Source organism: Styela clava, chromosome 4 (genome assembly GCF_964204865.1).
Source record: "Styela clava chromosome 4, kaStyClav1.hap1.2, whole genome shotgun sequence".
Taxonomy (NCBI): Eukaryota; Metazoa; Chordata; class Ascidiacea; order Stolidobranchia; family Styelidae; genus Styela; species Styela clava.
Window position 1 is genome coordinate 20,315,248 of NC_135253.1, and position 17,433 is coordinate 20,332,680.

The 17,433-nt window shown below is 36.0% G+C and overlaps 1 protein-coding gene across 2 annotated transcripts; it reads left to right on the top strand.

Annotated features, from left to right (window-relative positions):
- The first annotated feature begins 1,561 nt into the window (after window positions 1-1,561).
- LOC120326332 (uncharacterized) lies at window positions 1,562-16,649 on the top strand. Of its 2 annotated transcripts, XM_039392600.2 has the most exons (17): window positions 1,562-1,747; window positions 2,001-2,141; window positions 5,956-6,111; window positions 6,431-6,484; window positions 8,568-8,799; window positions 10,276-10,457; window positions 10,949-11,017; window positions 11,962-12,162; window positions 13,222-13,293; window positions 13,369-13,557; window positions 13,731-13,802; window positions 13,895-14,071; window positions 14,148-14,213; window positions 14,390-14,476; window positions 15,142-15,315; window positions 15,428-15,499; window positions 15,863-16,649. In XM_039392600.2, exons 2-17 carry the CDS (start codon window positions 2,019-2,021, stop codon window positions 16,076-16,078), a joined length of 2,142 nt encoding a protein of 713 aa, XP_039248534.2. In that variant the 5' UTR covers window positions 1,562-1,747; window positions 2,001-2,018; the 3' UTR covers window positions 16,079-16,649. The 2 variants fall into 2 exon arrangements, with proteins under 2 accessions (XP_039248534.2, XP_077968175.1); XM_078112049.1 differs by lacking the exon at window positions 14,390-14,476.
- The last annotated feature ends 784 nt before the right edge of the window (window positions 16,650-17,433 follow it).

The window sequence follows — 17,433 nt, forward strand, 5'->3', positions numbered from 1 at the left end:
TTGTAGATCTAGCGGCGTGTAGCCTTCGCTCTGACTAAATAGCGACACCGCGTGTCCTATAACTAATTAATCAATTACTCGCAAGTTATAAGACATAATTAATCTAAAATCAATGGGCTTCTGGTCCGAAATATGATGAATGGACATGCTATTTTGGAGCAGATTCAACGTCGCTTTCGTGAGATGTCGCCAGTGTCTAACAGACAAGCCAAGTGCAGTTTTGGGTATTCTGTGGCGTCTGCAGCTGCCGCAAAACCATGGCGGTATTTCCATACCATGGCCGCTACGGCCAAGCCTATGGCGACTGACTTTTCAGCTGCCACAAACCAATGACGAGCTGCCGTTACAGCGGCAGCAAATTGAAAACAAATGGCAGGTAAAATTTTGCTGCCGTAACCACGGCAGGTGGGCCGTAAAAACAGGGCTGTCCTTTATGGTGACAAATATTGGGTAAGTCGGAATGTTTTTCTTATGGATACAGTTTTAATGGATGTTAGGGTAGGGTTAGGGTTTAAGTAGATATAATTCCGCATGATCAATCAAAAATCTGGTACATTAATTTGTGAATATACCGTTAACGTTAATACTGATTACTGAATACTGAATAGCTCTAATAAAACCATGGCAAGAGCTGCCGCGGTTCGTTCGTGGCAGGAGCTGCCATGAAGTGGTAAGAACTGCGCCCCAGACAAACAGTCAGACAAACAAACAGACAACTACCTATCAACATACTTACCGATCGAGATAGATAAGTAATGAAGCGTGGTTGGTCAGAATAATTATATTGGTGTTGACGTGGCTAGACAGAATAATATCATATTATCGGTAGAAGACAATGCTATTATAGCACACGACGATGCCCGGAGTCAGTGACTAGTATATATTCTGGAAACAAACATGGCGGGAGGCCGGTTCTTTCTTCTTTACATTGATTTGACGAAAGATCTCGTTAGGGGAGAAAGAACGACCAAATCTGTCACTGGTTAACGCATCTGTTGCAATGATGAGCGATGAATCGCTGGTGTACTGAAATGTAAATAGGTTTTAGTTTGTCTCACTAGCAAGAATAGTGGAATCAAAAACTCATTTCGCAGCGTTGGAACCAATTGAGGCCATTCTCATATATCATCAAAATGGCAAAACACACGGAAAATCTCATCACACATCCACATCATTCGATGCGGAACTACGAACCACTGAGCAAAATCTTATGAGGAGTTTGTTCTTGGTTTACGTTTCGTACGCAGGGTATTAAGCGAGCCGGTCAGCGATGTAGACAAATTCTTATGAGAGCACTTGACTGATGAGGAGATTTATTTGGCCTACGTATCTGAAGTTAATTAAACAAACCAATGAATTTTCAGAAACAGCCTCTTGTTTTAGGTATAAGTTCAATGCTTCATTCAGTTTATAGTATCCGGTAGTCTGATCCACATATCATGACAAAGGGCTTGTAACCGCCATGTATTAATTTCCGAAGTATATATTTCTAGCACATATACTGTACATGAAAAAATTCATAAGAATCGGGTAAAATAATTTTTATAATACCTACTTAGATGACGTCGAATTTTATAGAAGTGACTCGTGAGTATCATGACAGCATAAGAATAAATCACGATGCATTGCGACGTGTTCTCATCAGATCGGAGATCGGCCAATAGCTTTCATTTCAATTGTTGGAAGAGTAAGAACTGGGAAGTCCTTCCTTCTCAACTTTATTTTGCGGTATCTTAAAAATGAAGGCGTGAGTATTTTTGCTTTTACTCGCTCAACCCCTAGATTGCCTATATTTTAAGTGGATTAGGTCTATGAATTGTTTGTGCTTTGCCCGTATAATCATTTCCAATGATTTGAAATATGAAACAGCAATTAATTAAACATATTAATGTAAAACAATTAGATACCATAAGCATTTTTATATACCGCAGCCCTTTGAAAATTGTAAGACACATCTGCGCATAAACTTACCGAAATAAAAACAATTAAGTCCTTAATAGTGGAAAGACTCAAATTGGATGGGTGACGACCACACGAGCGTCGGTAATGGAATACCATTCAAATCTGGACCTCAACAGGACACGACAGGAATTCGAATATGGCATGAAGTTTTTTATGTGCCTCAAAAGGAAGGAGAAAAGGTGACGTATAATCTGCGGAAAACCAAAAACTTGTTTTTGCAATTTTTATGACTATAACTGTAACTGCGTTTGTGTGTGTAAAACCAGTACGTATTATCACCTAAACCTTATTATGATATTAATCATTCATATTTCTTGGGCTTTGAAATTGGTGTATTTTTTCTTTTAATATTAGATCAGAGAGAAAACACTAATGCAATTTAGATACAAATCTCAGGTTATTTGGAGAATTTTCTTTTCTTCTGTTCGAATTGAATATGTGACGTTTGCTCACAAAATACCACTGATCATATTAGGAATTACACAATATCCAATTAACAGTTTCGAGTGTTTGCATTCAGTGGCATTTGAATTGTCAGCAAACGCACATAATGCACAGCTATTGCAGGTATTCTGTCTGTCACTATGTAATACATTTGAGATCGAGATAAGTGCTCACCAACGCGATCGTTTGCGTAATCTTACTGCACTCATACACGGTACAGGTATAAGTGCGGATTGTGGGATTGTTTCAACTCAGCTCCGTGCTTAAACGATCGAAAAATTACCTGACTTATGAGCTTTGCTGGCGGGGGTAATAAAAATAATGTAGTTTTTATGATGAGTTTTATCGACTCTCGCGCCTTTATTATCCAAGGCAAAACAAATAGTAATGCCCACTTAATATAAAACTCAATTTAAAACCTTTGATAAGTGATTCAAGAGTCTTGCTGCACACTAACACAAATATATTTCTGTAACGTTTCGTCTGACCAAGGTCAGAGTTCTTCAGACATACATAATTCAACTACAACATGAAAAGCAGTTACATGCATATTTAAACAATCATAGTAGAATTATAGGAGTCACGCATGTTAAATAATCAATAAAATCTGTGAATTTCTTGATTAAAATAACAGCGGGTGGCCGAAATAAGTGTCATTGATGAGATCTTTCTCTTTGTTTTATATTTAGCAATTGAAGTCCAAATTACACAATGGTGTTTTATTTCTCAGTATTGTATAATGCAGACCAGAAAAGTTGTCTGTGTGTCAAATGTAATATAGTGATATTTTGTCTGTTATTAGCATATCTGGCCATGCATGATCCAATTCTGAGAAAAAAATATATTAGGTACAAGAATTGATTAAAACAATGAATGAAATTTTTTGTAATTGGTCTAAACTTCCTTAATATTCATCCCTTGTGGCTCGTGTGTCCCGAAAAGATGAATATAATGGGATTCCTGGTTCTTTCGATAAATGTGGTCATGAAATAGTTTTTCAATGCCAATGACACTCAAATCTTTAAGCGAATGTCCCGGTTGACTGAAATGGGCGCCAACAACCAGATCTTTGTTTTGGGTTTTTATACTTCTAATATGCTCAGTTATTCGGTATTTTAAATGTCTTCCCGTTTCTCCTATGTATTGCATGCCACACTTTTTGCAGCTTATCATGTAGATTACATTTTCCGAGTTGCATGTAACTTTTTGACGAATCCTTATTTCTGCTGTCTTCTGTTTGTTTGTTGCAATTTTCCTTTTTTCGGAATATTGGCAGGTACTGCACGATTTTCTGCCACATTTGAAAAAGCCTGGATTCTTTTTAACGGGAGTTTCTGGTTTCAATTTTGCTCTGACTAATTTGTCTCTTAGTGTGGGGCATTTACGATAGGCTAATCTTGGTGGTTTTGGGAAAATTTCTTTTAGTCTATCGTTGTTATCTAAAATGTATTGGTAATCTGAAAATATTTTTCGAAGGTTTGATTGGGTCGGGTGATAGTTTGTGATGAAGGGAAGCAAAGTTTCTTTTTCAGTTTCAGTTTTTGAGATTAAAAGGAGTTTTCTGTCGAGTTCTTTTGCAGATTGTATTGCATCGTCAACTAAATTTTCTTTGTAGTTTCTCTTCGTGAGGTATGTTTTCATTATTTTTGCATGTTTATCAAAGAGCTCATTTGTTGAACAGGCTCTTCTTATTCTGATGAATAGACTTTTTGGAATATTTTTAGTGACATGTTTAGGGTGGCAGGACGATGGCGAAAGATACTGGTGCGAGTCGGTTTCATGGCAAAGAGAATTCTGATAGTTTCTCTTTGCCATGTGTCCATATAAGAAAACAATCATCAATAAAGCGGCAATAGTACTGTGGTTTTAAAGGGGTTTTGTCTAATAAATTGGATTCCAGGTTTGCCATAAAAATGTTCGCATACTTGGGTGCCAATTTTGTTCCCATCGCAGTTCCCTGAATTTGAAGGTAATGTTGTTCGTCAAAAACGAAGTTGTTGTTTGTCAGGACTAAGTTGGCTGCTTTTGCTATCCAGAGGATTTCTTGTTTGTCTTCGCTGAATCTGTTGAGGTATTTTTCCATTGCTTCTATGCCATCGTTGTGGGGGAAGTTTGTGTAGAGGGAGACTACGTCCATACTCACTAGTAAAGATTCCTGTCCTATTGTTTTGATTTTTTGTAAATGATTTAAGAAATCCATGCTGTCTCGAATATATGAGGGTATAACTCTCTTACACATGAGCGGAGTCAGTTTATAATCTACATAGGCCGAAAGTTTTTCTGTTGCTGTGCCATTCGTTGATATTATGGGACGACTAGGGTGATTTTCTTTGTGTATCTTGGGTTGGAGGCGTAGGCGACCTGGTTTGGGGTCTTTTGGAAGGATTGATTTAGCTAATTTATCGTCTATTACTCCAGCTTCCTTCATTTTTGAGCAAAGATTAATAACATCATTTCCAATTTGTCTTGACTTATCTTTCGGCAGAAGTCGGTACACCGATTTGTCATTTAATTGACGCATCCCTTCAGCGACATAGTCAGTTCGGGATAAAATGCAAATACATCCTCCTTTATCGGCCGGAACTATAATGATATCTCGTGCTGCTCGTCCTTCGAGTTCTTTTAGTGTCATAATTTCATCTTTATTTAAATTAGGGTGGGCATATTTTTCAGGTGTCTTTTTGCCTATTTCCCGTTTGATAGTATTGGCGAAATGATCCAGATCCGAGTTTCGGCCCGATGGAGGTGTCCATTTGCTAGCTATTCTTAATGACTTCGGGTACGGATTGTTGGGCTCTGTAACATTATCATCGAATGTTGTATTGACAAAAAATTCTTTTGAGATTACAATTCCAATCTTCAACACTATTTTGTTGATGATGCAGATATATATATTTACGATAGCAAATACGATGTCAAAACAAATCCATATTCATTTGAAGCATGACTGAAGTTTTTGTATTACTCAGATAAACGATCGAAAAATTACCTGACTTATAAGCTTTGCTGGCGGGGGTAATAAAAATAATGTAGTTTTTATGATGAATTTTATCGACTCTCGCGCCTTTATTATCCAAGGCAAAACAAATAGTAATGCCCACATAATATAAAACTCAATTTTAAACCTTTGAGATTACAATTCCAATCTTCAACACTATTTTGTTGATGATGCAGATATATATATTTACGATAGCAAATACGATGTCAAAACAAATCCATATTTATTTGAAGCATGACTGAAGTTCTTGTATTACTCAGATAATGACCAATTACAGAAACCATTTGTACAAAACTAAGTTTAAAAGGTATGGACCATACACGCAACTGTATGCCCAATTTTATGAAAACCGTTTGCATTGATCTGGGGAAATAAATTTATTTAATAAATTTGTTCAATCATAATGCTAGTTGTGACAGAATATTCAAATGCCTGACATTTTTCTTACCTTAAATATGTAATAAATAATCGTTCGTTAAATTTCCAAGCATGTATGATGAGCCATCTACAAATAGAATAATAGAATATAATAAACCTAACATTTTGTTAAGATGGCTGTATTATTAATGGACACGCAAGGCTTATTTGACAATGCAACACCGGAGGACGTCAACATATCTTTGCTCACATTGAGTACGTTAGCAAGCTCTTTGCAAATATTCAACACCATTAGAATGCTGGATACTCGAGACTTGAGTTACCTGAAGGTAACTTTATTATCTACTATTTTCTTCAATCACCACAAACATGCGTTAACTGTACGTCAAATTACTCATTCGAATAAAATAATATAGACTTTACTATCAATTACAAGGCAAACTACGTAGCAATATAACCTGATATGCATGATACAAAGTCAACTGTTCATGAACATGGATTCTCGATTTTTGAGTTAACTTGCTCATACCTATTGGTATCCTAGTCAACCACTAATTAGCCTAGGCCCTAGGATAATTTTACAAAATGTTTGACTAATAACAAAGTTAACACGATTTGTTTAAGCATTTTCAATCGTTACTCTTTCAGACTTGTGTCGAGTTTGCAAAGGAGACCGCACGTTCCGACGATCCATTATTTAAGGTATACTATTGATACAATTATTATAGTACTGTTATGATTTTAGTATTTTATTATAATTAAAATCTGTTATTTTCGCTATGCTACTTGTTTGGGTATTCATGTATGGTTCCAATTTGAATGGTTAATAAGAGTTAATATCTTATACGTATACGTCTTATCGTGGACGTCTGCAGTAAACACAAGCAATGAAACGCTATAGCATCGTCAGAAACTGACCGAAGTATAAATAGTGTCGATTTGAAAATGCTGAGTCAGAGGTTTCTTAACCCAGATCAGGGTTGTCCAAACCCAGGCCCTTGGGCCAAATGTGGCCCGCAGCGTCATTATCTGTGACCCGCGTCGCCTTTGCGGAAGGGTAATCAAAAAATCGCATTTGGTGTTGTTCGTCATGAAAATAACAGAAAATCTTTTTGACATCTGTTACATCACTAATGTCACTGAATTGACTAGTGTCGCGGCTAGCTGAAGCAACTAGCGAAGTTGAATTGAGTGTGATTGGGTAATCAAAATTGTTCACTGGCTTTCTATCTATTCGGTTGGGAATATATTCCAACAGTTATATAATAACTAAATTTTAGTGTCATGGCCTGAGAATATAATTCGTTCCGCTGATGTTTTGCAACCAGCCTAAACAGTATTACAAAAAATGCTTCTAATATTTCAGAAAAATTAGTAATTACTCTTCTGTACCTTACATTTGGTAAAATATGATAATCAATCATTCAGCAGTTATGGCAAATATAATCTGAAACGTCATTTTGCTATCATGTGAGCAATGAGCATTTCCAAATTTTGAGGGATTTTGCTCTGAGAACCGCATCGATGTTCGAAAGCACTTACATTTGCGGGAGTATTTTCTCCGTTATGAAGAGTTTGAAATCTTACATTAAATGTACATATAGCAAAACTTTTGCACGTTTCAGTAATTTTTCTGGCGTATTTTATATGATTTAGCTCGATAAATGACAAACAAGGATCAAGCGTTTGTACAATAAAAGTGTTTGCTGTTTATATATTTTTGCCACTATTGTGTCCCGCGAACAATGCAAAAATAATTTTGTGGCCCGCGAAGGCGACAACCTTGGACCACCCTGACCCAGTTAATAACGAAGTCAGTTACCTCCCTCATAGCGACTCTGTATTGGATTAGTATGTGTTTTAAATGATCCATCCTTGGCACTGTAGTGTTTTCAGAAAGATTTTCTTCTAACGTGCATGGTGGTGGGGTGATAAAATTGTAAACTAGATAGCGATCGGAGACCGCTGACTTATCGATCGTACTGCGATTTCGATTCCTTCGCTCTGACTCAATATCGACACCGGGTGTCCTATCATTAATTAATTAATAACTCGCTAATTATACGACATAATTCATCCAAAATCAATAGACTTCTGGTCCGGGATATGATGATGGCACATGCTGTTTTGATCAGATTCAGCCTCGCTTTCGTGAGATATCGCGTAAAATACGAAAGCGTCTAACAGACAGACAAACAAACAAACAAACAAACAAATAACTACTTATCGAGATCAATAAGTAATAAGAATAGAACGTGGAAGCATTCCTTAATGTCGTTGTGACGACACACATTGGGTTGTTTACGACTTTCTGCGCCAATTATATTCGAGAATTATTACATTCGTTATGAAATCATCAAGTGAATTGTTGAATTTCCAATTTTCGTAAATACAGTTGTGAATTTATCAGTAGCTATTTTAGCTATGATAATGATTTTGGTACTGTTTTATTGGAAAGTAATGCAAGAAAACGATCCAATTATTATTAGTTACCTATAACTAGTACCTAACCTTCTATCAGACGCAATAACACCCAAGTTCAAATTTACTTTTTGGACATGATGTCGCATATGTAAAAAAATATTGGACACGCGCCTTTTAGCGTCATCCCGTGGAAAAGAACTCTAGCATACGCTTTTACAAAGCCACGACTGTCGTTTTAGGACCTAATGGTGGACGATAATGAACAATTCTAAAAAGACCCTAAAAATGATACTAGGTTAGAGAAGGATTCATAAAATTCTTATTTGTTTAAATATATCACGCTAATGTCCCGAAATTTCAGTTACAAGCCTTGAACTTTCTGGTCAGAGACCACGATGGCGACGAACCTTTCAAATACGGCGAAGAAGGAGGCGAGAAATATATGCAAACTATCTTTGACTCAAAAGATGGCGATGACAAGCAGATAACTATAAGAAAACAAATTAAAGAAAGCTTTAACAATGTCAGCTGTTCACTTCTACCGCATCCTGGTCTTGGTGTACCAAAAAAAGCTTTTCAGGGCACAAATGCAGGTACTTGAAACGCAAAGTAACAGTAACTATAGTACAGGGTGATCCCAGAAAAAACGCAACCCATGAAAGTTTTAAAACCTTTTACAAAAATGAAGAAATTTTTTTTAAATATTGCTTACTTCTGTTTGTGCATGATTGTATCCAAAAGTTCGAGTAATCACAATCGCACAATTGTTATGTTTAATTTAGAATATGTTCCAAATCACCCACTAGATATCCGAGGCGTTACGCAAAAATGTCAATCAATAACATGCACTCCTCTATGAGAATTTTCATATATTCATGCTGGAATTGCAGTTTCGAGATCACCAATTGTTTGAGAAATGCTCTGATACAAATTGGTCTTCGAATGTCCCTATGGTTAGGATGATGTGGGGGGGCAAGTCCGATGAATGATCTACCGCTCGACGTCACAATTCCAACTGATCATCTTTTCCTGAAATCGCTCTGTCAATCATTCAAAGGCGTGATTAGATATGATAGATTAGATAATGTCCCATATTCACCGTTTGATTTTCGTCTTCACACATATACGGACCTGTAATGCAATGTTTGACAATGATTACCCATGCTGCGCGCTTTATCGGGAATAACAGTCTATGAAAGACTTTCTTCGGGTGTGGTACCCAGGTAATTGATATTTTTACTATCGGCATACCCAGGCACCACATAAATTAGAAAGTGCCATTCAACAGAAAACTACGACACACAAGTCCATCTACATTAATAAATAGTTAATTGGAACATATTCTAGAGATAACATAACTTTTGTGCAAAACGTCCTATAGATTCACGAAACTACAACCATACACAAACATATCATATTGGCAAAGGCCAATGAAAAAGAAGGAGGAAAGAAATGACTGGAAGCATTCAGCTCCTATCAACAGCGTAAACCTAAAACAAAAAGGTTAAAAAATTTAATAGTTAACAAAATGATTTACACCATTTTCATGAAAGTTATTGCTAAATTTGAAGGTTCCGAGGTTGCCCTGTATAACAATAGAAAATAAGTATTGCAAAGTAATTTGCAAAATAAAATTTGCTTCGTCTCACCAGCAATAACAGAAAGATTAAGTAGTGTTTTGTAGAGAAAATGCAAATTATGTCGGGCTCGTTTGAATTCTGTTTCAAATTGAATTAATCATAGAAAAGGGAAACAATTTTGTAAACTTCATAAGAGTTTATCATTTCTTGTTGTTGCACCAAAATGTCATGTTTTATTTGTCATATTAACTTTTGAAATTCGTTTAGCAATTTATCAGATGTGTCATTAAGTGTAGCTTCCCTGTCTTATATTTTATATTTCATTCAATATTTGACATCTGTAACCCTTACCATGGGCTACCACACAACCAGCAAAGATAGGATAAACAGAATAGCCCTATAAAGCAGCTTCAAATTTCATTTTTGATGGTTTCTACTTTAAACTTATTTTTTTTGTTTGCATACTTGACTTCATTTCAAATTTCACAGAACTTGAACCAGAGTTCAGACAGCAAATCAAATCGTTCGTGGAATTCATCGCATTTCCTTTCCGTTTGCAACGCAAAGAATCAAACAAGAAGGCACTAACAGCACGAGATATTCTCAACATGATAATCGCTTCTGATGGAATATTTGCTTGCAGAGTCTACGAACCAGAGAACATGATTGAGGTACGAGTGTATTGTTTGATATAACTTAAAATCTTTCAAATGAATAGTTTGTTCAATATTTCAATACGCGCCATCAAGAGTAAATAAATAAATCTTTTTTTACACATATTGTTCTTATTTGTTTATATTTATTGTTTAGAGTAAACTTTAGACAACAACTATTAATACAGATCAAGTTTTAAGCTCCAACAATTCTTTTTGACATAATTATATCCTGCGGAATTCGAACTTGGGAAGCCTCGCGAGGAAATCGGACAGCTGGCGTAAATTGCTGATTCTTTCTAATTCTCATTTTCCTCCTCCATAATAATCAATGCATCTGAAACAATAAACCGGTGATCTCCGAACTGATATGGTAACCGGACGAAAAGCTTTGAATCGCTATGAGATTAATTCGATTTCCCTTCCCCAATAAATATGAAACATCCTATTTCACACTCTACAGTCACATCTTAAGATCAAGAGATGTTTGATTCATTCATCAATTTCAGGTGAATATAAAGTCGTATTACGCCACCGCATACGAAGAATCCATAATTGAATATGACGAAGCCATGAAGGTAATGTCATAACTATGGAGTTTGAAAAATATATATTAAACAAAGTGATTTTTGATTTAAATCAGGGGTCGGCAACCTTTTGTCGATCGCGGGTGAAAATTAAAGGTTGCAAGTCATTGGCGTGGTGCACATATTTTTAGAAAGTTAAAAACCGAACATATGGCCGATAAATCACATTTCTTCGCACGGATCAGAAGCTAAATTTTTATCAGCGCGCAAAAACTGGCCATTTGAATATTTTCTGCGCCATTAAGCCATTTGCAAATAGCATCAACTTTTCTGCATTTTGTTGCCACTTGTCCAATCATAATTAAATTACAGGCTCATTAAAACGAGTATTTGTGAAATATTTACTTGTTAGGTTATAATATAATTTAGTCTACACGTGTCTCACAATAAATTCAGTTGTGTAAAAAATAGAATCGTCAAAACGGCTGTTTTGTTAATATAATTCAGTGAAGCGTCGCGGGCCGGATTATATTGCTCCGCGGGCCGGATGCGACCCGCGGGCCGTGGGTTGCCGACCCCCGATTTAAATCATTTAATATTGCTTTCATCGGAATGTTTTAAGCTCAGAATGAAGTGTGTTGTTAGAACTAGAAATAAATATATAGGTATATATTTACATACCCACAATGCCATGTAAATTTACGAATCGAGTTATTTAATGCAAACAAGGATTAGTTAGTTATCTTGAATGTTTAAACAGATGATCATGACTAATCAAGATGATACCGCAATTTTCAATATATATTTTTGCTTTAATATTCAATAACCCCCATTCCAGATATTCACGTGCATTGGTCACGAGGTAAAGGTGGAAAAGAAGCTTAAGCCACGAATAACTTAAACAATTAGCCGAACAGCAAACCATAAACAAATAAAGCTCCACCTAATGACTTGAGTCATTTTTTTTTGAAAAATTATACAGCATTCTTTTATAGAAAATTTTTCCCGGCGATAATGTCATGAATGATGAAGAATTGAAAAAGTATCATCAAGATGCGAAGAAAAATGCTCTGAAGGTGTTTGAGCTGACGAAACAAATGGGCGACGGAAAATTTCGAAAGCATTATCATGCCCACCTTGGTAAAATATGCGAAGATCACTTTGATACTGCGACTCGGAAGAACAATGCGCTGAAGGTATAATGGTAATCCCGAAAACCACAAATAATTGTTTATTCCAACCAATAATATTTAAACGCAGGGCCGGAATCAGGGTGAAATTTTGGCAATGATGGATTAGATCAGGGGTGTACAACCTTTAATACAGAATACAATCTTGCAAAGCGCGGGCTGCACCTTTATTCAACACTGGCTTTCAAGTAATTTCAGGCACAAAACTTTGGGTATTGTTATTATGACATGCCCTGTTTGCTCCACACAAGCTCCAGCGAGATTACTAGATTAAACTAAATTAAAAACTTGTTTTGCTGACACACCATTCAAAATGGGTACTTCTCCGCAGGTCACACAAATTTTCTTAGTGGGCCGCATTTGCCCGCGGGTCAAATAGTTGCACATCCCAGGACTAGATCAATATTATGGAACTGTCGCACATTATTAAAGTCGCGTTCAGTCCGCTAGAAATGTTATTATATACCGCCGAGTCAAAACTTAAAACAGTTTCAAACAATGTTGCCAATAGGTTGCGAACCACCGACCGAGTTATGGTAACCTCGATCTTCGCTAAAGAAGAATTGATAATAGACCCCATTTCTTGTCAAATGACGACTTTCTTCTAGTGAGCGTTTTGTATAATAATGGTATCAGTTTAGATAAATAGAAAAGAATTAGCTTTCCTAACTCATGGACTTTGGTAGTGACCAGTCGTCCATCCTTCACTTTTCTTATGGTCGCATGGTCACTTCGTTTTTCTAAGCCTTCGTTTCAGCGGTATAAAGCGGTGCTTCCAACTAGGAAACTGTTGACCTGTTCACCGAGCTACTCCAAACTCTTTTCGCTGCGCAAAACAATCTCCCAACTGGCGCAATTTCATATTGTCGTACCGCAGTGCATTGGTTTGTTTAGACTTTTTTCTATGGACAACATGGGGAAGAATCTGAGACTTGCTTTACTCAAATCAATATGAATTTATTTGGCATTAATCGTATTTCGAGAACGCAGAACAGCGTCAGATAATGGCAAATTCCACGTCTCTAAATTAATCTTAAAAGCCAACTTTTCATATTTTTATACTAGAATGCCGCTCAGCTAGTGAAAAAAAGAAAAACTAGAAAAGCAATTTGCGAATATGAAAAAGAAATGCAGTTGGTAAGTTTACGTCAGCTTTTTACTGCTCGTAGATCTTAATTGGATGTTTCATAACACAAAAAAATTAATTTCCAGTTTCTCGCAAATGACTGCGTAGAACCAATAGAATTGATGAAACACCACACGCGAACATTCGAAAAAGTACGCAATGGATACGGAGATGCTATAAACGCAGATGAGCTTCAGAGTGAGGTTAATGACCTTCATTTGAAAATCCGTTTCGAAAACAAACAAAGAATTGACATGAAGAAATCACAAAGCGAGGTAAATCTTATATTCATCCAACTTTTTAGTTATGCTTGTTCCAGTACAGTATTCAATATTTTGTGTAGAATGGCTGCTTATGCCCACCAATGCGCAGAAAAATTATATGTTCTTTGATTGAACAGTCGTCAATGGCAATTGTACATAGAACTTACATTTACTCCTTTCTCCAGGACGTAAGAAAATCGCACCTGTATTGGCTAGTTCGGGATTTGGACTTTAAATGCGGCAAAAAATGGAGAAAGGTAGGTGAATAACTTCGATATTGGGAAAACACTTCGAGGTGATTCTAGATTTTCAACGCAGTGTAACGAAGATAAATCATCTTTATATTTAGAGATTGTCGACATATCAAGCTGTTGCTGACATGGCAAAGCATCATAAAGAGATAAAGAAAAAAATTGAAATCAAATATCGTAAAAACGCATTGACGGACATCGAACTGAAATACAGCAATAAACTGGAACACAGGCTTGAAGTAGAGTACAAAAGAGCATTGGCAGCGTCTAGGAAAGTAAGACTGTAATGTAAAACAAAGCAAATAAATATGTTGATATTTCACCCCACTAACTGGAAACAACTTTATTCAGACCACGTATTCAGAATCGTTGAAAGAACAGATTTCTCGCCGTCCGATCAAAAATGAAGAGGAAAAGGTTTTTAAAATTAAATTTGCTCTTAACATTTCATGTTGAAGGCTTCATAATCATAGACAAGCACGGTAATCTCTTATGCAGATAAATTACAAAACAATTTATACAACAGCAATAGTGAAATGTTCCTCATTACCAGAGGTGTTTATTCACGAATTGTTTCAATTATTGACTTTCAGAAAGACATACCAGAAAAAGAGCATTTCTGTTATGACGTGGTCGAGAAAATCATTTGTAAATACGCAGAGGAACTGCAGAAAAACCTTGTGAGAATTCTGAACTAAGTAGCAAATTATTGAAGGGTTTTACTTTAAATAGAATAATTGTCTACAAGTCAAAACATGCGTTGAAATTTTCTCTCTCGCATCTTCCTAATACCAATAGTACAATTGGATCAAATTTTTAACATTAGTGTGGCGTTGAACAACGGACGTCGCAATTAATCAAATCCAATAAATATCTGAATTAATATTCTCTTTATTCCAATAGTGGTTTATTTCTGCGCTGTTCGACCCGATGTCGCCTTATCGACTCCGCACTCATGAGTCCTGAGATAAATATAAAAATTCTATTCTATCCGAAAACGAACATAATCTCATTGGATTACTCCAAAAAAGTCACCAAGAATTGTCTGATATTTACTTTACAATTCCCAGATTATAATTAACTTTCGCGTCGGTGTGTGTCACCTAATTATTAATATCTTTCGTGTTGAGATCAATTATGGATCGTAGATGAAAGTTGTTGTCAATTGTTGTCAAGGTGCAATTTTAGTCGTGTTTGCATCAGATATTTTAATGTTTTGGGTGATCGAGTCACATATTTTTTTTTGCGTCAAGCTGTAACATAAAAATTGTTGCATTATCCGATAATGATTAAAACAAACACTCGTTGACGAACTCATATACCAATTGTGTTGTTTTTACGCCAGGATAACAAAATTACTCCACAACAAATGCGAGATAACATGGAAAGTGAACATCGCGACAAACTGGAAGAATATTACGAAGGCTGCTTCATCGCTCTGAAAGAATATTTTGACAAATTGAAGGAGATGATCAAAGAAAGAAAAGAAAAAGCGAATAAACAAAACAACAAAACTAAGGTGGGTGTAAACTTATAAAATCATGTTACAGAATAGCTTCCTTCACCTCAGTGGTTCGGATGAAAAATATTTAATCCATTACCTTTTTAAACGTTCTTTTTGTGTTATGCAGGAAAATATGATATCGGAGCTGAATCGTAAGCTTGAAGAAGAAGTAATTGTAGAAGAAGAAAGGCTACAGAGGGTGTGTAGTGCGCTATTTGCACAATGAGCAAAATGTTTTTTCACAATTCTGAAATCGATATGGAAGTTGATTGATTGGAATCATTCAAACAAATAATTCATAGTAAATAATATTTGTGTGTGCGATGGCATAATTGTTAGCGTTAGACTTAAGTGTGTTGGAATCGCAGATTACACATCTCGCATTCAAATCCCATGCCCCCCCCCCCCCCACACCTAACCGAAGGTTTAATAAACTGGGCACGCAATTCCAAACCGTAAAAAAGCCAGTCCTGGCAAATAATAGTAGTTTTTTACGTATGAGCGGCAGCTTGTAAGGCACCGTATAAAAAATCCTTTTTTTTATATTAAACCAAAATTTCAGATGATGAACGATCGTTATTTTGACATGGATGAACTGGAATCGCATTACGAAAAAATCAAGAGGAGTTTTTTGGATGTCTTGTCTTCGAGCGCGACGCAGTTCTTTCTCAGATCACATATCATCAAAGAATTTGAGTCAGTCATAAAAGAAAAATTTGACGAATCGTTGGAAAAAATGAAAAAAAAAATGCTGAGAACGTTGATAGTCGAATTGTGACAAGCAATGAAATTCCCCAAAACGGATCGTTATGGGAAAGAATAAGAAAATTTTTCCGTTGGCTGTTTAGATTGAATTAATTACTATTTAATTTTTCTTGATCTTACAGGCTTTCCTAATGATATACTCAATAAACTAATAAACCGCCATAACAATTGAAAACCTTTTTCGATGCTTAGAACGTTAAAACACGTTAATGAAACACTTCGAATGCGTCAATCGAATTGAATGCTAGATCATTGCAAATGATTAATATGTACAAGCTGATGTATTGATCACAATCCGTCTGTATCAATATTTGAACCCAGTTGGATCAGAAATTCTTTTTTAAGAACTACGTTTTATGATTTCCGGAACTTTTATTTTTTATTTCGTTGAGGCGCCTACCGTATATAATCTTGAAGTTCCTCACCATTAGTAATCTAAGCACGTGGAAATTTACTAAGCTCTGAATTTGCATGAAATTCACTTTTTAATTTTCAATATGAAGAAGCAAAGACCACTAATTGCTTGATCTTTCTATTGTAAATAACCGCCATGATTCTTTTCTAATTATTTGTGTGTATTGAAATGTTGCAGATTACGAATTCAATTTAAGCTGGTGTATATTTTTAGGAATTTGGGATTTTTCAGAAAACGTAGCAAGTGAGCAATTCTGTCAATATTTTAAATCTCATCGCTAGTTATATGGCTATGCTAATGATTTTAACCAGGAAGTTCAGTTTATCCTAGATCAGGGTGGTCCAAAGCCAGCGAGCGGGCCACATGTGCCCCGCCGCTTCATTATCTGTGGCCCGCGTCGCATTTGCGGGAAGGGTAAAATCGCATTTGATGTTGTTTCGTTATAGAAATAACCAGAATAATCTTTTGACATATTGCTACATCACTAGTATCACTGAATTGACTAGTTTTATAGCTAGCTCAGGCAATTAGATAAGTTGAATAATGCGCTTGGCTGGTCTAAATTGTTAACTGGCTTTCAATCTTTTTGGTCGTGAATATATGCTAATTAAACACGTTTCATAGAAAACTAAAAATCGAATGAGAAAACTATCAGTCTAGGTTGGCTATTACTGATAACTAAATATTAATGTTATGGCCGAATAATATAAATCCTGCTGGGTGTTTTTGCAACCAGCCTAAACAGTATTGATGTTTCTCCGACCCTTGACCCCAGGAAATTTTTTTTATCGAAAAATTTTGTATGCATATTTTGAGAGTAATTTGGAGAGTTGGCACTTATAAACTGGTGTACATGTTCAAAATCATTATATTTATTAAAAAATGTTTAACCGCGTGCCACTTGCAGGTACTGGCAGCTAGCTAATTTCAACTAGTTAGTCCATCGCAGTATT